At 38.0% G+C, this 22,946-nt stretch overlaps 1 protein-coding gene across 4 annotated transcripts in view; it reads left to right on the top strand.

The window, feature by feature from the left end:
• KSR2 (kinase suppressor of ras 2) overlaps positions 1–22,946 on the top strand; it is a 559,738-nt gene that overhangs the window by 233,651 nt on the left and 303,141 nt on the right. For all 4 annotated transcript variants that reach the window (XM_031948680.1, XM_031948679.1, XM_031948681.1 and 1 more), the window contains exon 4: positions 500–1,004. In XM_031948680.1, the coding sequence (XP_031804540.1) occupies positions 500–1,004 (505 nt within the window). The remainder of the gene's footprint in view (positions 1–499; positions 1,005–22,946) is intronic.

Genomic DNA, 22,946 nt, shown 5'->3' with positions numbered 1-22,946 from the left:
TTTGAGTTCAAATGTGGCCACAAACACCTAACTAGATAACTGGCTCTAAGAAAATCACTTAGCCCCAGTTGCCTTACCAAAAAAAACAACAACAAAGTTTTGTCCTTTAAAAAAGGGACCAGAATATTTCTACTTGTTCCTACAGGGCAGTGGGGAGCAGTTGCAAAGACTCAATTTAGGCCAGATATAAGGAAAACACTTCTCACAGTGTGAGTGGTCCTGCAGTTGAGTGGGATACCTGGAGAGATTAGTGGGTAGTTTCCTTTTCATTAGAGCCCTAAGTATAAGGAGACAGGAAGGACACAAGCCTAAGCAATAAGTATTTGTAGAGGATGCAGTAAAGGAGTTTGGATCAAATAGCTTTGTCTCTTTTCCCACTATGAAATTGTAGGAGTGACTTGAGTAAGAAATGATAGCTGGGATAGAGTGGAAGGGATGGATATTTTCATTTCTCTCACATTGCTAACTTTATGCTTATGTTTGTGTCTGTTTAACCCAGGAGGCAGCCTTTCCAAGCAGGACTGGACTATTCAATGGCCAACCCCAGAGACTGGGAAGGAGAACAATCCAGCTTGCCCTCCTGAGTCTACTCCATGGATCCGCACCCACCTTTCCCAGAGCCCCAAAATCCAGTCCAAGTGTATTCAGCACTACTGTCCCCCTGGCCCCACTCTTGGCCCTGTGTACACCCATGTGGACAGACTGACCGTGGAAGCCTACCCAGGCCTATGCCCCCCACTGGAGTCTGGGCACCGGTCCTTGCCACCTTCCCCCCGGCAGCGGCATGCGGTCCGTACACCGCCCTGCACGCCAAACATTGTCACCACGGTGACCCCACCTGGGACACCTCCCATGAGGCGAAAGAACAAGCTGAAGCCCCCGGGGACCCCACCCCCTTCCTCCCGCAAGCTGATCCATCTCATCCCTGGCTTCACTGCCCTGCACCGGAGCAAGTCCCATGAATTCCAGTTGGGGCATCGGGTGGACGAGAGCCACACTCCAAAGTAAGTGAGATCTGGGGGGCTGGCACTAATTGACTTCTGGAATATGGAAACAGGAATGAACAGGGCTATTCTGTTTCCCTATGGAAAGGGGAAAAGGTGTCCTAGTTGAACAGGCACTACAAGGTGCAGTAGCTATATAGGAGACATTGAAATATAAGATAATAGATCTGGAGCTGGAAGGGGTCACAGAAGCTGTCTAGTCCCACTGGATCACTTTATAAAGGAGGCAACTGAGATCTGTAGAGAATCAATAATTCAAGGCCATCAGATCATATATCTAGAGCCTAAAGGGGACCTTAAAGGCTATTGGTCCAATCCCCTTGTTTTACAGATGAGTAAATTGAGACTCAAAGGAGGCTGGGTGATTTGCCCATAGTTATACAGATAATTCGTGCCACCTGTAGTATCTGAACCATGTCCTCCAACTCCAGAGCCAGGAGTCTTTCCACTGTACTATACAATCCATTTAATTTTTTTACAAATAAAGAAACTGATCCCCTAAAATACTGATCAAGGAGAAGCTAGATAGTACAGTGGATAGAGTACGGACCATGGAGTCAGGAGGACCTGAGTTGAAATTCTGCCTCAGACACTTAACACTTAACTCCAATTACCTTGCCAGAAAAAAATGTCTAACTGGCCTAAGGTGAAATTTCTTTCTTTTCTTAATTGAAATTTAATTTTTTTCAATTAACAGATATTTATTTCTTGGCCTTTCCCCAAATCCATTGGGGAAAACCCCCAAAAGCTTTGTAACAGATATGCATAATCAAACAACCCCCCCAAAATCTGAAATTGATCATGTCTAAAAACATGTATCTCAATGTAAATCCATCCCCTTTCTGTCAGGAGTCCTATGGGGAAAACATGCTTTCTCCTCTGACTTTTGGAATTGGAGTTTGCCATTGTCTTGGTGAGCACCCTTAAATCTTCCAAAGTTTTCATCTTTCTAATGTTATTGATGATTGTATAAATTGTTCTCCTGGTTCTACTTAAAAACTTAGTCTTTAAAAAAAAGTCTGATATTCTAAGAGTTGGAGGTTAGAAGGAAGAGTGTTCCAGACAGAGAGGTGTCCATACAAAGCCATGGAGTGTCATATAGGAGAAATAGAAAGTAGACAACTAATTTAATTTTGTTGAATCTCTAGGAATCAGACTCACCAATCCTGAAGGTCTCTGTTTTATTTGTTAAAACTCTGATTCCAATGTTAAAGATAGCTCTTTTTTTTTTATACCTGAGAGAGGAAATATCTGTAAGTGATTCCAGAGAATTCTGGAAAAAATGGTTAGGAATCTCTTCCAGAAGGGAGAGTGAATGTGGGCCAAATTTGAACCAAACAAATATATCCCAAAAGAGAAAGTCAGGTCAGTATTTGTGAAAGAATTGAAATCTATCTGAATTCCAAGGGACAGTCAAATGGCTACTATTTCCAGGCACTGTGCTAAATTTGAATGTAAAAAGGAAGTCTGTCAGTAAGCATTTATTAAACACCTACTATGTGACAGGCAAAAGGTAGTCCCTGCTGTGGAGGAGCTCGTTGTCTCCTAGGGGATACAATATACATACAACTTATGTACAGAGTAAATTGGAGAGAATCCATAGAAAGTAGGTATAATCCAGATAAGTCCTCAAAATGTAAAAAACCTATTTTCTAGTTTGGGAGTCCTAGACTCAGAGGAGGAGTTATTTGATTCCTTTGAAATTCTTGGTTCTTTCTATACTTGAGGTATGTGTGTGTATGTGTGTGTGTGTGTGTGTGTGTGTGTGTATGTGTGTGTGTGTGTAAATGGCAATCTAAGATCAATAGGGGATAACACGTCAACAAGCATTTATTAAGTACTACTAATTATATGGCACTAAGATTGGCCATACATTTGGAACCATTTTCATGTTCTTAGTTGAATGTGATCAACTTGTTTGCCGTGCTCTTGTTAGCTTGACGCTTGCAAGGACCTAAGGACTCTTCATTGAGAGCTAGAAATGAATCAGATCCTGATGTCAGCAGACAGTCTCCTTGGGAGACAGAATTGAGCTTTTAGAGGATATTGAGATGCTCCAAAGACCGAACTTGGGTCTATGTTGAGTTGCTTTTATGTGATGATCTGCACCAAGGCTCCCAATAGAATCAGGAAAAATAACAAAACAAATCAACCTTTGTCTTGTTTGGTGACATGGTTTCTCCCTCTCTTCCCCTCCAGTGATTTTATATTTAGAAGCTTCCTCTGTATCTCCACAATATGGCTGATGGGTAGGGATGAATTAAATCCAGTAGGCAATAGGTGAGAGAGATGTGAAGAGGCTAGTTATTTAGCCCTTGGAATGAAGCCACATCTATTTCAAGGGTTTGCTTTATCCTAGCATTAATAGGTACCTTACATTGGAGCTCATTCTTCCCTCCTTTAACCCTCAGCAACTCCATGACCTTCTTTCTGATGATATTATAGAAGTCAGAAGTCTCCCCTATGATTCTTTGTTATTGAGATGAAGTTGTTTCCTAAGTCACTGATTTTTCTGCACAGATTATTTTTTTAAAGCATTACCATCTGAGAATTTGAAGAAGATTTTTATTTTTATTTTAAAAAATTTCCAAGCAAAGCAATCCTGATAGACACATTTACTTATTTACTCTTATATAATAGCTTTTTATTTTCAAAATATATGTAAAGATAGTTTTCAACATTCACCCTTGCAAAACCTTTTATTCCACATTTTTTCTTCCGCTCTTTTCCCTACTCCTTGCATGAGCAAGAGCCATGGCATTCCTCTTCAGCCCATTTCCTCTTCATTTGAGATATGGGTGAAAGACGAATTAGAACAGAAGATATCTGAATGATTATGAGATGGGGAGAAAAGGCAAAACTCTTTGCAAATGTTCTTAATTTTTACAATGAACTTTGAGACGAGATTTTTGGCCAAGTAGTTGAGGATGAAGGAACCATAGGAGGTTTGAGGTAAATTGTAAAAGTTGGAAGTGATTGTTGTGGATGGAATTATGAATTGATTAAGGCCATGGAAAAGAAATGCCATGTAGCTAGGAGAGTCCAGTTGTGATTATGTAATAAATCTGTAGTGGACTCACTCATCACAGTTTTGTGATTTTCTCTAGTTCAATAGCTAAAGTAGAAGCAAGACAGTAGATGGTGGGGAGCAAACAATGGCTGATGCTTGACCCAGGCCAAAATCTTCAATAGGCTAAGGGGACAATGAATTCTAGAGAAGAGGGCAAATGTAGAATTGAACTGGTTTACCAAGGGGTCAAGATGGGGAAATGGAAAAGTATGACTAGTGCAAGGATGATTGCCTGGGAAAGAGGGAAAGGTAGAAACAGATTATTATCTGATAAAGTAGTTTCAGATACTTTCATGAAAGTAGAATACATTATAGGTGATGAAAAGATTGAGTATATAACTATATCTAAGGGTAGCTGATAATGAACTGGAATAATTGGTCATTAGAAAGTTGAGAAATTGGAAGTTTAGAGTAGTTAAGGGAGTATTAATATGGATGTCAAGGACTCTACTGGGTTAGAAGAGAAAAGACTATGAATACAGCCCTGAAATCATTGAGGAAAGGAGAGTATCTCAGAGACTTGTACACAATAGGTCAGAAGAATCTCAAATAGGTGACAAATTTGAATTGAATGAAGCTCAAAGGAGGAGAGATTACTGGGGATACAGGGAGAGCCAGAAAATGACAATGGGAAGTCGGGAATATCCCAGTTCCACCATTATGACTAGTGAGTCAGTGGATATGCGTCAAAGTATAACCAGTGCTGAACAGGGTGACCAAGGAAGCTGTACCCTTAGAATGAGATTCAGATCTCAGTGAATCCAAGAAGGTGGAACAAGTGAAGAAGGGAAAGGGTTAAAGAAAAAGTAAGTTTGTTACCTATAAAGGAGGAATTTCAGAGAAGACAGTGGAAGGGGCAATGGCTTTAGGATGGGATGTGAGAAGGTAGGTTGACAGAAATTGACCCAAGAGAGTGGTCAGTTGGAGATAGAGAATGAGGCTTGAATAATGACAGTTGTGAAGTCACAATCACTGGGATGGAGAGGATATGAAATGGTGGAAATGTGTTAACATTAAAGAATGATTTTTATTCTTTTTAATACATTTAAGGGTTCAGCTGAGGGAAAATACACTCTGGGATATAAAGAAGGAGATAAGAGATATGTCCTTGTTTGAGAGAAATTACTATCTAGTTGAGGAGATAAAATGTATATAGATCCAAAGAGAAATAATGAGCAATACAAAGTCATCCACAATGTCAACAAATATAATAAGGAGTTCTGAAGGAAGGTAGACAGCAAGTATTTATTAAGTGCTTACTATATACTTCACAGTCCAGGGGCTAGGATAGGAATAGATAGAAAAAGGGGGAAAAGCAAAGGGTCAGAGAATATGACAGTTGAGAGTGTACGCCCCAGTGTTAGAACAATGCTCTTGACCACATGGGGTTCCTACCTCATGGTTGAGAAACTAGGGCTGGGGCAGCCACTTAGAACGGGCACCTGCTGGAGGATTCTGTTGGCCACCTGAAAAGAAATCTGCCTGGCTGCCATTCTGCTCTCTTGGGTCAGGGGCAAAGAGTGAGGGCACAGATGTAGAGCTTCCTGGCTTTCTTCCTGCTCCTTGAACCAAATGAAGACTATTGAATTAAAAGAAATAGATTTTGTGGCTGAGAGCCTAAGAGGGGACCTTGCCTGCCAATCACGAAACCGTTTCAGGGTCTTCTACAGCATTTTTAGCAAAGTAGGGATACTGTAGCCTGCCCACTGGGGAGTGCGCAAATTGTCCAGTTCCCCTTTCCCTGTTTATTTTCTTTTCTTTTCAGTTTTTCAGCTGGTTATTCAGTGTTATCTTCTCCCCCGTCTCTCGCGGTGCTCCTTCTGGGATCCCATTAAATACTGCTTTTCCCTCCAGCTGCTGAGTGAAACTGCTCTAATGGATGGTGTCATGGCCATTTTGAAAACCTGAGGATGATTAAAAAAACACATTTAATGAGGATTAAGCACTGCTGCCTGCCTCAGGAGGGGGGTGGTTGGGTTGTTAATGTCAACAGACCAAAAAAAGATGAAAAGCCCTTGGAAAAGTGTTGATTCCCATCCCTGTTATGTTTGAGAAAGATGGAGTTGGGAAACTTCTGTTTAAGATGCTGAACTTTGTAATTAACACAAAGTGTTTGTTTTATCCTATGTTTGGCCTTTCCTAGGAATGTTAGTAGCTTTTTTTTTGAATCAACCAGTTTTTACAGGAAATCATAAAAATATTCTCAGCTTATCCTACCTTCCCTGTGATTCTGAAACCATGGCTGTTATTATTCAAATCCCATTCTCCCTTCTTTATCAGGTTGTTTTTAGTAGTTTTCACTAATGTCTGACTCTATATGACCTCATTTGGGGTTTTCTTGGCAAAGAATGGTTTGCTATTTCCTTCTTCAGCTAACAGATGAGGATACTGAGGTAGACAGGGGTAAGTGACTTGCCCAGGGTCACACAACTATAAGTGTTCAAGGCTGGAACTCAGGACTTTCTGATTCTAGGCCCAAAGCTCTATCCAATATGCCACCTAGTTGCCCAAATAAATATTTATTAAGTGCCTGTTAAATGTCAGGCATTTTGCTTATCATCAGGGATACAATAAAAGGACAAAACCATGTTTCTTATCCTCGAGGAGCTTATATTCTAAAGGAAGAAACTGTGTAAATAATGACATATATTATATATGGTAATAATCCTAGAAGGAGACCCAAGGCACTTGGGGGAAAAAGTTCAGGAAAAGGCCTGTGATTTACCTGCTTCTGAGGCCAGTATAATAAGGAGATGAGAAAGTCTTTTACCAAATTAAAAGTCCTATAGTATTTTAATCTTTCAAGTACCTGCAATTGTCAGTGTAGAAACAGTGGAACGAGCTCCATTCTTGAGTTCACATCCCACTTCTGAGATCTGGGTAATTTTGGGCTAGTCAGTTAAGTCCCATGAGCCTCAGTTTCCTCAAATATATAATGAAGGGTTTGGACTAGAGGGTGTTTAGATTCCTTCTGCCTCTAAATTTATCATTCTATGATTTCTTTAATACTTAACTTCCAAATCTGAAAAATAAATCAGTCTATCCAAGTTCCCCAGAAATTTGTCCAAAGATGCTTGGGTATCAGGTGGTGTTTTTTTTTTTTTTTTTAAATCCCACCAACTTTTTTTTTTTCGGAGACAATTGGGGTTAAGAGACTTGCCCAGGATCACACAGCTAGGAAGTGTTAAGTGTTAAGATTTGAACTCAGTCCTTCTGACTTCAGGGCTGGTATTCTACCCACTGTATCCCACTAACTCTTAAAAAATCTTTACTTTGATGTACAAAAGAGAAGCTAATTATTGTTTCCATAGAAATCATTTTGGTAGAAGGCTTTAATAAAGAGTTGTTGACTTGTAAAAAAAAAAAAAGGACTCTTTCCTATGACACAGAAAGGGTCTGAACTGCAAAGATGGAGGCAGCCCCCACCCACACCAATGAAATGAATCACAAGACTTTTGCAGGAAAAACAAAAACTATAATCTAGACTTGTAGTCATTGGTCCTGGATTCAAATCCTGCCACCACTATTTAGTATCTAAATGATCTTGAGTAAGTTACCTCTCTCTAAAATGAGGAAATTTGACTAGCCGGTTGCTGTGGTCTTTGTCAGCTCTAAATCTATGATTTTATGGTCTCATTTTACGAGTAAGGAAACTGAGGCCCAGAAATGCTAAAGGACTTGCCTAGTATCATTGCAGTTTAATAAGTAGCAATACTTGGATTTAAAATTAGGTTCTCAGAGTCCCCGTGTGACTGGTCCTGGGGAATAATAATTATTATTTGAATACTGCAGAAAAAAGGTTTTGAAATGCTTTACAGGCATTATCTCCCTGATTGCCACAACAAGCCTGTGAGGTAAGTACAATTATAGTTCCCATTTTGCCTTTTGGGGAAAAAGAAAACTGAGACTGAGAGAGCTTGAATGCTTTGTCTAGAATCACACAGCTAGTAAGTGTGAACTTGGGTCTTCCTGACTCTAAGCTTCTATCACTCTGCTACCTGGTAGTCACAAGCCACTTAAACCATTTGGGACTCAGTTTCTTTATTTGTAAAAACGAGAGGCTTGGATTGCATGGTTTCTAAGATTCCTTCCACCTCAAAACCTATGACCTTAAAATCACACGAAGTATTAAAGGCTCCAGAGGAATAAATGATTTCTTTCTTTCTTTCTCTTTCCTCCCAATTCTACTCCTACACAAGATTTGTTGATTTGTGGCCTGAGTGATTTGGCCTGTGGAAATTAAAGGAAAATACAAGGAAAATTGATATTTTAAAACATCTCTTTCTCCCTCCTCCCTCTACTAATGTATCAGGGGCACCCTGTAGGGAAACATTGCTGGAATGATCTCACATCCATAGGACTAGTTTCTGAAAATTGTCCTAGAGTATTAACTCAGACTTTTAGATATTTGTGTGGCTTCAAGGCTGTTTCAAACCAGTGGACTAATGAGCCTGTACAGGGTTTTCATTCCTCTCCTCAACTTCCAAGTATAATGATTGCTATTAGAAATATTAAAGGAAGGACATCTGTATTGTTCTTGGAATTAAGAACTCTAGGAATAAAAGCTTTATGCTTATGCATAAGTGGTTCAGTTCAGTCATTTTTGTTATTGTTATTTTCTCTTCATGATCCCATCTGGGATATTTTTAGTAAAGATAGTGGTAAAGAAAGTGGTTTCCATCTCCTTCTTCAGCTCATTTTGCAGATGGGTAAATTGAGGCAAATAGTTAAGTCACTTGCCCAGGATCACCCAGTTTATCAGTTTCTGACATCTGATTTGAAATCAAGAAGATGAGTCTTCCTGATTCTATCCCTGGCATTCAATACATTTTACTACTTAGTCATTTGCTTTCAAAAGCTGTTGGAGCCAAAAATTTTATCCCTCTGATCCCATGTTTCTGTTGATGAGCTTATAAGATACCCAATAAGTGATCATCCAGTTTCTAACTGAAGACTTCCAGTGAGGGGAGCCCCTCACCTTCCAAGTCAGCTTATCTTCACTCTTAGTCAACTCTCAATGTCAGAAAGATCTTCCTTACATCGAGACTGTATTTCCCCTGTTGCTGTGGTTCTGCCCTCTGGGGCCAAGCAGAATAAGTCTAATCCCTGTTTTTTTGTGGCAGCTATTCTAATGATCTAGTGAATCCTGGCTTTTTTGATAAACTGTTTTATGACTTTGCACAAATCCCTACCCATTGATGAACTTCAAGATTCTTTATCTATTAAGGACAATTGGTGTCATTAACCTCTAAGGTGTCTTGCAGCCCTGACATTCTATGTTGGGGCAGTGGAAAAAAGCCCTGGACTTGGATCAGAATCAAGAGACTTGGACTGAAGTCCTGGCTTCAAAACTTAACAGTGCTTGTTCTTGTGTAGCCCTGTGTAGCCTCTGAACATCAATTTCTCCATTAGTAAAATAAGCATAAGGGGCAGTTAAGTGGGTGATACAGTGAATAGAATGCTGACCTAGGAGTCTAGAAGATCTGAATTCAAATCCAACCTCACACACTAGTCACGACCCCATGAGGGCCTGTCTTCAAGTCTCTTCAGGTCCTCCTCTAGGTCTGACTCTGACCTCTTAAATACTCTATTACAATTAAATATATTCATCATAATGAATATGAGCCAATCGTTATATCACCAGGAAACCATTATTTGTTGTAAGATTAAATCAATCATACTAAACTAGAGAACTATTAATCATCATGCTAAACTAGATAACGATAGTTTTATCAATTCCTCTGAGTTAACACCTTGTTGTAAGAATCCTTGCCTCAAGTATATTTCTCTAGAGTTCTGGCCCATGACAATGGCTTATGGAGAGGTGATGTGTAGAGCATTGGACTTAGACTTTATATATTTTTAAATTTTCAATAGTATTTTAGTTTTTCAAATATATGTAAAGATAGTTTTCAATATTCATTTTCATAAAACTTTGTATTCCAAATTTCTCTCCCTTAACTCCCCTTCCTCAATACTGCAAGTAATATGATATAGGTTAAATTGTGCAATTGTTTTAAACATGTTTCTATATTTGTCACATTGTGCAAGAAAAATAAAATCAAAAGAAAAAAATGACAAGGAAATAAACAAACAAAAAGATGAAAAACTCTGCTTCAATCTGTATTCAATATCCATGAAGATGACATTTTCTATCCCAAGTCTTTTGGGATGGAATTGGGATAATAATAATATTCTTATTAGCTGTTCAACACTGGGAAAGCTTTCTCAGACTCAATTTCCTCACCTGTAAAATGAGAGGGTTGGACTTGTGGCCTTTAAGAATCCTTCCAGCAGTAAAAGCACAGATCTTCTGTCCCTCTACCTTTTACCTCTCTTTTGTCCCTGTTTCATGCTCAGAATTTTCAGAATGTTTTCAATCAGCTTGGGTCAGGCTCAGAAGTGAACCATGGGACATCTGGTGATACAATCCATTCATCATACATCCTTTTGGCTCCAGTTCATTCCTAACCACTTGGCCCCAGCCCTGCTGCTCTCTGTTTACCACTCTTTCCTCTTCCTTTCTTCCTCCTCTCCATTAATTAATTCTTTCAGGTATCTTGAGTATCTTCCAGGACCCTGGAGAGCTCAGACCTAGTCACTCGGATGAGAAGAAGTAAATGAACAGTGAGACCAGATGCTCCTGGTGGCTAATGGTGGCCAAGGGGGTCCTTAGTCTCCCCCTGGAGGACTCCTTGTTCCCTCATCTGCAAAATCTCTACATTCTATCATCTCACATGCTCCATCACGCCATGGTAATTTACAGTCAGAGTGGCAAGAAGCTTTCCGATATACAGCATGAAGCCAGACCCCCTCTTTCCCTCAGGCTAGGGGAGAGTTTATTAACCTAAATTAATAGAGAAAGAAGAAAACAAATAGTCACCCATTTCCAATTTATCTCCTGGGGCCATATCCCGCTGTGACAAGGACCATGCTCCCCGAGAGTTCTGGAAAGGAGGTGAGGTTAATTTCCTATAATGGTACTTAATGATTTTCAGTAGGCAGGCACCAAATCCTGCTTTCTAATCTCATTAGTCTTTTGGAATCATAATTACTGCATTGGAGAGACAGATTTTTTATGTCTGCTGACAGAAGCATGCAAAGGTTTTGCTAGTTATCTCCTTCCTGGGCCTGACTGTAAGCTCTCTGTGTTCGAGAGAGATGGTATATCTGCATCAGAATGGGACATTTCATAGGATCATTGAAATATTATAAGCAATGCACAGCAAGATAACTGTATAAATATATATACACATATTGTATTTAACATATACTTTAACATATTTAACATGTATTGGTCTACCTGCCATCTAGGGGAGGTGGTGGGGGGAAGGAGGGGAAAAGTTGGAACAGAAGGTTTTGCAAGGGTCAGTGCTGAAAAATTACCCATGCATATGTCTTGTAAATAAAAAGGTATAAACTAAAAAAATAATAAAAAAAATAAAAATTATAAGTAAGATCTTTTAAATGAAGGTTTGGAGAAATGTCTCAGAAATATCCTTAGCTATAGTATTACATGAGCAAACCACCTAACATCTAGAGGTTGAACTAAATAAATTCTAAAGATCCTTCTCCCTCTAAGTCCACAGTCCTATGATTTAAAAAATCTGAAAATGATATGTAATGGATTAAATGTATTTTTTTCAGTGAACAAATATCTATATTTTCTTCCTCTCACCTGCTGCCCTTCCCGATTGTGTGTGTGTGTGTGTGTGTGTGTGTGTGTGTGTGTGTAATCAATGTTGTAATGAATATGCATAGTTAAGCAAAAAAAAATTATTGGCTCTGCCCAAAGATTTTGATTTTATGTAATGTTACATAAACATCATTGAATTTAGGGGGTCCTAAAATATAGTAGCTTTAAGTGTGAATCCTACCTCTGCTATTTACCATCTTGTACAAATCACTTCATCTCTGTGCCTCACTTTCTTCATCTATAAAATGAAGAAAATAAAGTAGATGGCTTAGAATCCTAGCTCTAGAGCTACAAGGAATCTTAGATGGCATTACTTCTCAGGTCTTTTCTAGCTCCTTACCTTATTCCTTGGACCTTCACATCTATTAATTCATAAGTATCAGAGCGGCAAGAATTTAACAAATCAATGAGTCAATAATCCCTCCTCATTTTCTAACTGAAGAAACTCAGTTCCATACAGTCCAAATGATTTATCCGAGACTGTGTAAGTAGCAGAATTAGAATTCAGTCTTAGGTCTCCTGATTCTGAAACCAGGAATTAAAACTTTGGGCAGCTTGATTCTCTTAATTCCATGTTGTCCTCTTTAAAATGATAGAATGGTGTTAAATTAGTCCTTTGTTCTGGGAACTTTTGGTAAAAAGGATGTTAATAAGTAAATTTCAATAGGATTGATTTCCTTTGTAATGTTATATCTTTTATTTTATGCGCCTAAAAATATGATTCTGAAAAGGGAACTGTGGGCTTCACTAGACTGTAAAAGTGGTCTGAGAATAAATATGAACTTGGGAATCTTTATTTTTTGGAAGCAATCAGGGTTAAGTGACTTGCTTAGGGTTTAGCATAATACATACTTAATGAATTATATTGAAATCCTTCAGCTACTTACTGTGTAAGTCTGAGAAAGTCCCTTAAATTCTCTCTATCTCATGGATAAAATAGGTGATTGAATTCTATGGTACCTAAAAGTCCTTCCAGCCCTAAATATATGATCTTATTATTTTATAAATAACATGTGTGTGAAAAGGGAAAACACAGCCCAGTGAATTGTGAATCAGGCTTGAGGTAAGAAAGACCTGAGTTCAGATTCTGCCTTTAATACTGACTGACTTGGTGTCTCCCACAGTAGGAGAAGATTATGTGATGATCAACTGTGATTAACTTGGCTGTTTTCAAAAATGAGGTAATGCAAGGCAATTCCAATAGACCTGTGATGGAAAGAGCTATCCATATTCAGAGAGGGAACTTTGAAGATTGAATGTGGATCAAAGCATAGTATTTTCACTTTTGTTGTTGTTTGTTTGCTTGTTTTCTCCTCATTTTTTCTTTCACCTTTTGATGTGATTTTTGGAGGCACAACGACAAATATGGAAATATGTTTAGAAGAATTGCAAATGGGTTTTTTTTTTTCATATTGCTTCTATATCAGAGTGTACCTCTATGGGATTGCTTGCTGTCTTGGAGAAGGGAGACAGGGAGAAAAAATTGGAACACAATGTTTGCAAAGGTGAATGTTGAAAACTATCTTTGCGTGTCTCTGGAAAAAAATAAAAAGTTAATAATAAATGAATAAATCTGACTTTAGATATTATAGAAGGAAAAACAACTTCTTAAAATCTATCTCAAAAGTTTGAGAAGATGTAATGGAAAGAGTCGTGAGTGCAAGTTCCTTCTTTATTACTATCTACTACCTGAATAAATTTTAATAAGTCATCTCTCTTCCAGGTTCCTGTGTTTCCACTGATCAGTTGAGGGCATTAGTCAAAGCACAGATTGGAAGGGTACTTGTCTCATGGATTAGAGCATGGTTTTTGCAATATGCATGGGCTAGATGATCTGTGACTCTGAAACTTTGTGATTCTGTAACCAGGTTTCCTCCAAGGTCCTTTCTGATTCATAAGTCTTATGATTCTTTAAGCTTACTTGGCTCAAAAACGATGTGTTTCCTGTCTGGGCTTGTGGTTTGGGGAATTTAAGGGACACAGACAAAGCCTCCAGCTAATTTGATCTAACTACAATGTTTATTGATGGCATAGAAATTGATTTAATGGATGAACTCCATACAAAATGGTATAAGACATGAGTGCTTCTCTTCTATCCCTGGATTCCTATTCTGCCCTGAATCATAGAAATGAAGCATTTGGGGTTTGGGATGGTTAAGCCCCAGGAAACCAATCTGATCCAGACAGCCATCTGGCTCATGGGTCTGCTATCAGGTTTGGTTTTGTTTTTAAACAATAAAAGTCAATTTGGTTTAGTGAGTAATTCTAGATTTGAAGTCAGGATGTGGGTTCAAATCCTGTTCCTGATACTTCTGACTTAACCTCTCTGAACCTCAGTTTCCTCATTTGTAAAATGGAAAACACACTTAGAACATTTTTATTTGTGAGGATCTAATGAGATTGTGTAGGTAAAATTATCCACCTCACTTGAAGTGATAAGATTAAATCATAATTTATAGACTAAATTCAAAGAGTCCTTTGAACTGGAGTGATATCACTCAAGAATTATATTAAGATAAGATCAGGAAATGTAGTCATACCTCAGAGGCCACCTATAAGTGATTGAGCTGGTTGGAACCAAGGACATTCTAAAAATTGGATTGAGTATGGATCTCTCATAAAAGTTCTTGAAGAGTATTTGCCTAGAGATGGAGAGAAGACTTAACTATAGCACCACCTTTGACCAGATGGAGACCTTGGGACTTTATATCTTCCCATTGGTATCCTAGCAACATCCCCAGATCAGCTGACACAAATATCTTTATTGGGAGTCAAGGAAAGACAGGATGTTGATTCTTGGCTTCACAAAGGAGATCAGGAAAGTAATAATGCCCTGTTCTTGATAATAGAGTTCTGAACACTCCATGAATGAAGTGTTCATCTGTAGCTCCATGTGCAGTGGCCATATCCTGATGAAACTGTCTCTACAGATGGAGTAAACCAGGTTAAGGCTACCCAACAGACCTCAAGCCCATTGGTGAGTTAAGGGAATGTCCATGCCAAATATTGTGAAGATTTACCCAGTAGAATGAGAACAGTTTATTCCAGTGGCCATGAAGGTGGATCAGTCAGGCTTCATGGAGTCCTCAGAGCTTGATCAGACATCAAAGATGTCAGAATCATCAACTGATGTTGTGTCATTGCCAGATGTTCTGACTTTTGTCTTACCACCAGACTCTGAATATTAGAGGACAAAGTGAGACTGACAACTTTTTGCATCTTTGTCTCATTCACATTTGAATTAAGACATTGTCCACAATGTCATTGGCCCTCTTCAAGAACAATGGATGAACGGCAACAACTCTCTAATATTGGCCCTGCTTTCCCCTAGACTCTTTGTGCACTGATGGCAAAGTGGATGATTTGTAGCTAACTACTACTCCAGCAAATTTGTAGATTGGTATGATTCTTATTGTAACCACCCTAGTAAATAACCTTTTCTTAAAATCTGCTTAAAACTGACTGACTAAAATTATTATCTATTAATGATCACAGAGAAAGCAAACTCCCAGGGGCTTTAGCTAATGGTGTTAGAGAAGAATCTCCTAAGCCCTCAGGAGTACCCCTAGAATCCTGAGTTGGATATGTAACTTTGCTTGGGGACCCAACTAATCTGTGAGAGTATGGGTTACATACAGAATAAATACTAAATAAATTGAAGTAAGAAAGAGAAAGAAAGTACAAGTCCATGTCTTCCTGGCCCCAAAGTCCAGCACTATAATAACAACAATAATAATCCACACAATACATAATAACAATAATGATAGTTAATATTTATATAATACTCTGTCTCAGGCACTATGCTAAGCACTTTACAATTATTATCTCATTTGATCTTCACAATAACCTTGGGAGGTAATTGCTATTATTATTCCCATTTTGCAGATGAGGAAATTGAGGCAAACAGAACTTAAGTGATCCAGAGTCACACAGTTAGTAAGTATATGAGGCTTGATTTGGACTCAGGTATTCCTGACTCCTTGCCCCAGTTTTAGCCATACTACATTGCTTTTCATATTACATGAAGAACTCCTTAGGTCCATTCAGCCATCAGTGACATAATGGAAAGAGGACTGAACTAGGAATTAGAACTGAGTTCTTGCATACCTGTATTTTGCAGTTTCTTCATAGGTAAAATGGGATTATTACCTGATCTCTCCGTCATTCAGCCTGTGGTTGTGAGGATCGATAAAGGGATAAACAGACAAGCACTTTACAAAGCATGAAGTGCTTTCCATGTAGAAGTACTTGGTAAAGCACCTGAAAGGTTTTGGAGCTGCCTGGATATGGATGGGAGTACCAGAGATCCAGGCCTGAGCATGCTATTATCTTAGTTGATTTGTGTTTTCTTGAACCCCTCAGAAGTTCCTCTTTCCCTAATACCAAGGAAGGATCCTGCCCGAGAATCTTTGGCATATTCTGCTTGGATAACTATCACTTATGCTTGACATACTGCAAAGGATTGAGGGAATTGGTGTTAAGCAGACCCTTTCTCATCTCCCTATTCAGTGCTTCATTTCTACTCTAAAGTAGGTGGAGAGGGGCTATCTGGGAGCCAGAGGGACCTCTCAGAGAGTTAATGTTCTATCCAGAATTATTATGGACAGCAGCTGGAATTATTTGCTCATGGCAATTTGCTGTTATAAGCTCTGGAAATGGCCTCTGGTGAAGAATACAGGGAGTTACTTAACCATGGCCTATGTAGGTATAGTAAAATGATAAAACTTGGTGATGGGAAGAAGTTAGAAGGACATTCAGTTCATATATCTTTCCTGCTTCCCTCTCCTTCCTCTTCCACATGCTGGATTTGTTTTGCTGTCCCATCTTATTGGTAAGGAACAACTACCAACATCCAAAATGACACCTTTTCTTCCTCCTGCTTTCCTCCTCTTTTGTCGTATTGTTTCACCTTCTCTTTCCTAGACAGATTTTGAAGTCTTCTCCAACCTGGGGATTTTGTGATTGTCATCCTTCTAGTAAATTTTCTCTTCCTGCATCAACTTAACTGGACTTAAGTTCAGGAAAGGGGATATGATGGAAAATATACACTATTTCCTTCCCTTCTATGTTCTTCATTCTTCCTTGCTGCCTATCTTAATTAAAATGTAACTTATTGTTCTTTGGTTGAAGACAGAAGAAGAAAATCAGGAAAAAACATATATGTATCTTTGTTATATATTGTGTGTTTGCTGTCTGTGTCATTTCCCCTCCTTGAGAACAGAGAATGTTTCATTTTTTGTGTTCGTATCACTAGCACTTGGGACAGTTCCTGACACATAGGAGATTATTAATAATGTTTGTTGGATTAAAAACAGATGTTCTTTCTCTCTCTCCCTTCCCTCCCCTTTATTATATTCTCTTCTTTTCCTTTTCTTTCTCTGCCTTTTCTTTCTCCTCCTTCTTCCACCTTCTTCTTCTTCCCTTCCTTCATCTTATTCTCCCTCATCTTTCTCACACTCTCCCTCCCCTCCCTTTTCCTTCTTTTCTTTTTATTTATTCTCCTTTCCTCTTATCTCTTTTCTTTTTTCACTCTATTTTCCATTTTCCTTACTCTTGCTCTCTCCTCTTTTTCTCTCTTATACAATCCTACTCTTTGCTTCTTTCCTCTCTTCACAACAGATGTTCTCTACACTGAAAAAAATCATAGGTCTACTGCTGATAGAATATGAATATTCTCTTATTATTTTGTATCTTGAGAGAACTGAAAAAGTATGTGCTTTTTATATTTTCAAACAGAGATAGAAAACTGAATTGAGATTCAAAAGATCTGAGTTCAAGTTTTATCTTTGATTCTTACTTCTTTTGTGACAATAGGCAAGTTGTTTTTCCTCTTTGGGCCTCAAGTTTTCTATCTGTCAAATGGGGTTATTTAGCCTGGATACTTGGGAATATTTGTAATGGGATTGTATTTGGGGCATGGACTTTACTAGATATTCTTTTAATTCTGAAATTCTGCATTTCTGTGGCTAGATGAACCCTAAGTCCTTTCCCCTTCTGTCTCATCATTATCATTAGTGTCAATAATATTATTTTATTATCCTTAATATCTCATCAAGGAGATAGTGCTATGATAAAAGGAACACTGGCCCTTAGGTTCAAATCCTACCTATGAAGCTCAATATCTTTGTAACCTTATGCGACTCATAAAGCCTTTTTTTTTTTTTGTATCATCTGTAAAAATAAGAGGATTGACCTAGATGACTTCTGATGATTCCTCTGGTTCTAGCTCTATGAGTCTATGACTTATGATCCTTAGTTGAATAGAGTTCAGAAGAGAGGATAAAAGTCCTTGTGATCTCATATACAATTAAGTTGAAGAAATTGGGATTATTTAGTCTGACATGATAACTGTTCTTAAGGACTTGAAGGGATATTATATGGAAAGATTCCACTTTTTCCAGTGGATCCCAAGGAGGCAAAAGTAGAAAAAAAAGTACAGAATTTGCAGAAAGGCTGATTTAGGATCGACATTGCAAAGGAACAACTTCCTAACCACGGGAGCTGTCCAGCAGTGCCACAAGTTGCCTTGGGTCATAGTAGTTCCCCTCTCACTGGAGGGCTTCAAGCAAAGTCTGAATGACTATTGGTGTGGGATGCTACAGACAGACTTTCTCCAGCATGCTTTGGAGACCAGCTGCCCCATGGCATTTCTTCCAGTTCTGAGATCCTATGATTGTGTAAATGGAGAGATGCCCAGTAGTATTTTCAAGAGCTCTGTACCTCAATTCTTGCAAGGTTCAGATGGCTAGTTTGTACCAGAAGTTGCACTTGCACCTAGTTCTTCCTAACTTTAAAGCTAGTTCTCTATTCCCTATGTCAAACTGCTTGCCTCTTCTCTATACGTCATCAAATGCAGAGATAAGGAAGGTAGGCTCATCTTTCTAAGTTTAAATATGGCCTCAGACATTTACTAACTGTGATCCTGGGTAAAACACTTAACCCTGTTTACCTCAGTTTCCTCATATGTAAAACAACCTGGAGAAGGAAGTGTAAAACCACTCCAGAGTTTTTGCTAAGAACACCCCAAATGGAGTCACGAGCAGTCAGACCTAACTGAAAAACAGCTGAAAACCAGAGATGAGGCACTTCTCCAATATTTCAGTGACCTGTCATTTTCATCAGGGAGGGTATGCCATTCAGTGATGTAGCTCCAAAGCCTTTTATAACTTAGTAAGCATGATATACAATGATCTTGCATTTATCTGGAGGGGTATTATGGTTAATTAAATAGTCCAGTTGTCTGATAATTCCCCTATATGCCATAAATAGGTTACCAATTTTCAGAAATTTCAAATGCCACAAAATGCACTTAACACTAAAGCCATATTGGAAATAATTTAATCCTTCTTATATAATTCAGATTTTTTTTCATGTGCCCCAAGGTTATCATTATAAACATCAGTTATCACTGTTCAGGGCTGTTAATATGGAAAGGTGTGGGAGTTTGGACTGCCTCCCTACTGACCCTGTGACTTACTCAAGAAATTGCTTTTTTGATTAAATCCCAATATCAACCTGTTTACTTGCCATTTATTTATTTCTCATAAAAGTAGAGTGGAAGGTGAAGGAAAAATGTAAAATAGCTTTAGGTAGTTGAGAGATAATGTGTTTTAGTGGAAAAAAGACTGGACTGGGAGGCAGAAAGCTTGATTTTGAGTCCAAGCTCTTCCAGCTATTCTTGGCTTTAATTAATAATTACTAAATTTTTATAATACTTTAAGGTTTATAAAAGTAGTTCAGAAATATTACAGGATTTGATTTTTACAACAATCTTATGAGGTAAGTGCTGTTATCCTGATTTTACCTATGGGGAAATTAAGGCTGAAAAATATTGTAACTCCATCATCGGCTACAGACCAAGCAGTTGTCTTAGTATTGTCATGGTATAGTCTTGGTCTTGTCTCAGATCATATTCTGATTCCAAATTCAGTATTGGATTCTACCAAGACACTAGTTAAATCTCAATCCCTTCTTTGATATTCAGTTTCTTCAGTAAAATATAGAAAGTGGAGTAGATATTATCAATAGTCCATTTGAGTTCTATTGTCTTAGATGCTTCCCAATGCTGATGTTTCCTATTCTAAGGCCCCTCCCAGCTTTGACATTCCCTTTTCTAAGATCTCTCCCAGCTTTGACTTTCCCTGTTCTAAGGTCTCTCCCAGCTCTGACATTTCCATTTCTAAGGCTCCTCCCAACTCTGGAATTCTCTGTTATGAGGCCCTTCCCTGCTCTGACATTCTGTGATTTTATTAGCTATTTGGGTTCTAGAAAAAGAACTTGTAGTTCTTTTAACAAAGCAAAAACAAAATGACTGCTATCCTGAGAGACCCAGATGAACAACTAAGAATTATTTTATCTGGGATAAAATAGCATAAACCATTTCTGGAACAAACAAACCATTTCTGGGACAAAGAGTGAAGTGTGATGTAGAGGAAACTGGTAGATGAAAGTATCTGGTACCTTTCTATTTTAACTATTTGCTTTCTTTTAATTAGTATTTAATTTTTTCTAATTATATTTAAATACAACTTTTAACATTCTTTTTTAAAAATAAAATTTTGCATTCCAAATTTTCTCTTTCTCCTCCCTAAGATGGTAAGCAATTTGATTAGGTTACATATGTGACATCACATAAAACACATTTCCATATTACTCATGTTGTAAAAGAAGAAACAGAACAAAAGAAAAAAAAACTGTGAAAAATAAAGAAAGTGAAAATAGCATGCCTCGATCTGCATACAGACTCCTTCAGTTTTTTTTTCTTTGGAAGTGGAAGGCATTTTCCATCATGAGTCTTTTGGAATTGTCTTGACTCATTGTATTGCTGAGAATAGCTAAGTCAATTATAATTGATCATCAGTCTGATTCTATGCATTTCATTCTTTAACCAGTTTAGGTTCTGTATTTTCTGAAAGCATCTTGCTTGTCATTTCTTACAACATAAGAGTATTCCACTTCTTTCATATACCACAACTTGTTCAGCTACTCCCCAACTGAAAGCCATCCCTCAATTTCCAGTTCTTTGCCATCATAAAAGAGCTGCTACAAATATTTTTGCATAGGGTTTTTTTTTTCCATTTCTTTCTGATCTCTTTGAGATATAGATCTAGTAGTGGTATTGCTGGATCAAAGAGTAGGCACATTAGCTAATTATTCTTGTTAACAATGAGCTGAGTTCTGTTTTTTCCAAGCTGCTGAAGGGAGACAAGTGGAGTCAGCACCTCTTAATTTAATACCTTGGGGGTAAAGATCTATTTGCCCTGTCCTAGTTATGATTCAGAGGAAGAATATCTAGAAAAAGGGTGAAGATAGTTTTGTTGAAATCTCCCTTGGTCAGTTCACATCTGCAGAATTAAGTTTCATTTTGGATATCATATCTTAGAAAAGACATTGGTAAATAGGATCACAGAATCATAAATTCATTTATCTTCAGACTATCAATTTGGAGTTGAAAAATATCTTCGAGGTCATCCAGATCAACACACTCATCTTACAGATGAGTCAATTGAAGATTAAAGAAATTAGGTGATAGAAGTGACAAGAAGCTGCTTGAGAATCTTTGAAAAGAACTTGAGACATTCACCTCAAGGAAAGAACACTGAGGGAAGACAAGAAAGATGTATTCATTTAAAATCTTGCAGTGTTTAATAATAATAATAATAGAGAACATTTATATAATACTTTATGCTTGCTAAATGCTTTATGAATTTTGTCTTATTATTACAAGAACCATTCTGGGAAAGCTGGGGAGCACTATAGTGTATAGAGCACTTTATCTGAAGTCAGCAAAGCAGCTTCCTCAGTTCAAAGTCTGACATCATACTTTTACTAGTTAGGTGATCCTGGGAAAGTCACTTAACCCTATTTGTCTCAGTTTCCTCATCTGTAAAATGTGAAAGTTGGACCAGAAAGTCTTTGATCACCTTTCCAGATTTAGTTTTCTGGTTCAAAGGTTTTTGGAAGGGTCCTATTTCTCCTCCCAGAAGATATCTTCTCTTCAGCCAGCTGAAATGAATAGAATTAAGGTTTTGAAGAGAGCTCAAAGTTTATTTCTTCTTAGCCATACAGAATGTACAGTGCCTGGCACAGCACATGTTTCATAAATATTTATTGATTGATTCAATCACAAAGTTTCAGAGTTTGAAAGTATTTTATCTTGTCAAACTCATTCTCATCTCCAATTCTAGAATCCCCACTACTTTATCAGACATGTGGTCATCAGTTTCCTTCCTAATTAATTTAATGAGGAACAACCCATTCATCCATTTCTCTTTTGGTAGGAATTTTTTTTTTCCTTATGGGCAGCTAGATGAGCAGAGTGCTGGCCTGGAGTTCAAATCTAGCTTTAGACATTAAATATGTGACTCTGGGCAAGTACTTAATCCTGTTTGCCTCCGTTTCCTCATTTATAAAAATAGTTGGAGAAGGAAATGGAAAACTATGCTAGGCTCTCTGTCAATAAAACCTTAAATGGGATCACAAAGAGCTGAACATGATTGAGAAATGACTGAACAGTTTTTTCCCTATATGGTGTTGAAGCCTACCTCTTAATCGCTTGTATCTATATGGACCCTTGGGACCAAACAAAATGGATCCAATTCTGTTTTTTCATGATGACCTTTCAGATATTTGAAGACAGCCATGATATCTTCCCCAATTTATCTCTTCTCTAGGCTACATAGATCCAGTTCTTTCAACTAATTCTCTTTTACTATTATTTCAAGTCCCTGCATTGTCTTCCCAGTTCAGAGGAAAAGGCTAAAACTAGCTGGGGGTTCAATTTCTAACTGTGTGATCATGGGCAAGTCATGTCATCTCTTGAATCTTAATTTTCTGAACTGTAAAAATGAATAATTTGGATTATATGACCTTGAAGTTCCCACCCAGATCTAAATCAATGACCCTCTGGTCTTACTGCTTCTATGATCTTAACTAAGTTACTTTTTTTTTTTCTGTGGCTCAGTTCTCTCATGTGCAAAATGAAATGATTGGAGTACATGACTTCTAAGTCCATTACATCTTTAAATCAATTATACTCTAATCTAGAGGTAGGAGTGACCTAGTCCACCTTCTTCATATGGTAACTAAGGCCTAGACAGTTAAAAAGTCTTGCCTCAAGTCACATAAATAGGAGTCTACTTGAAATGTTTGCCAGCTTGTCAATACCTTTCTTAAA

The sequence above is a fragment of the Sarcophilus harrisii genome, chromosome 1, assembly GCF_902635505.1.
Source record: "Sarcophilus harrisii chromosome 1, mSarHar1.11, whole genome shotgun sequence".
Taxonomy (NCBI): Eukaryota; Metazoa; Chordata; class Mammalia; order Dasyuromorphia; family Dasyuridae; genus Sarcophilus; species Sarcophilus harrisii.
The sequence above is the reverse complement of the archived record's forward strand: the minus strand, read 5'-3'. Positions and strand labels throughout refer to the sequence as shown.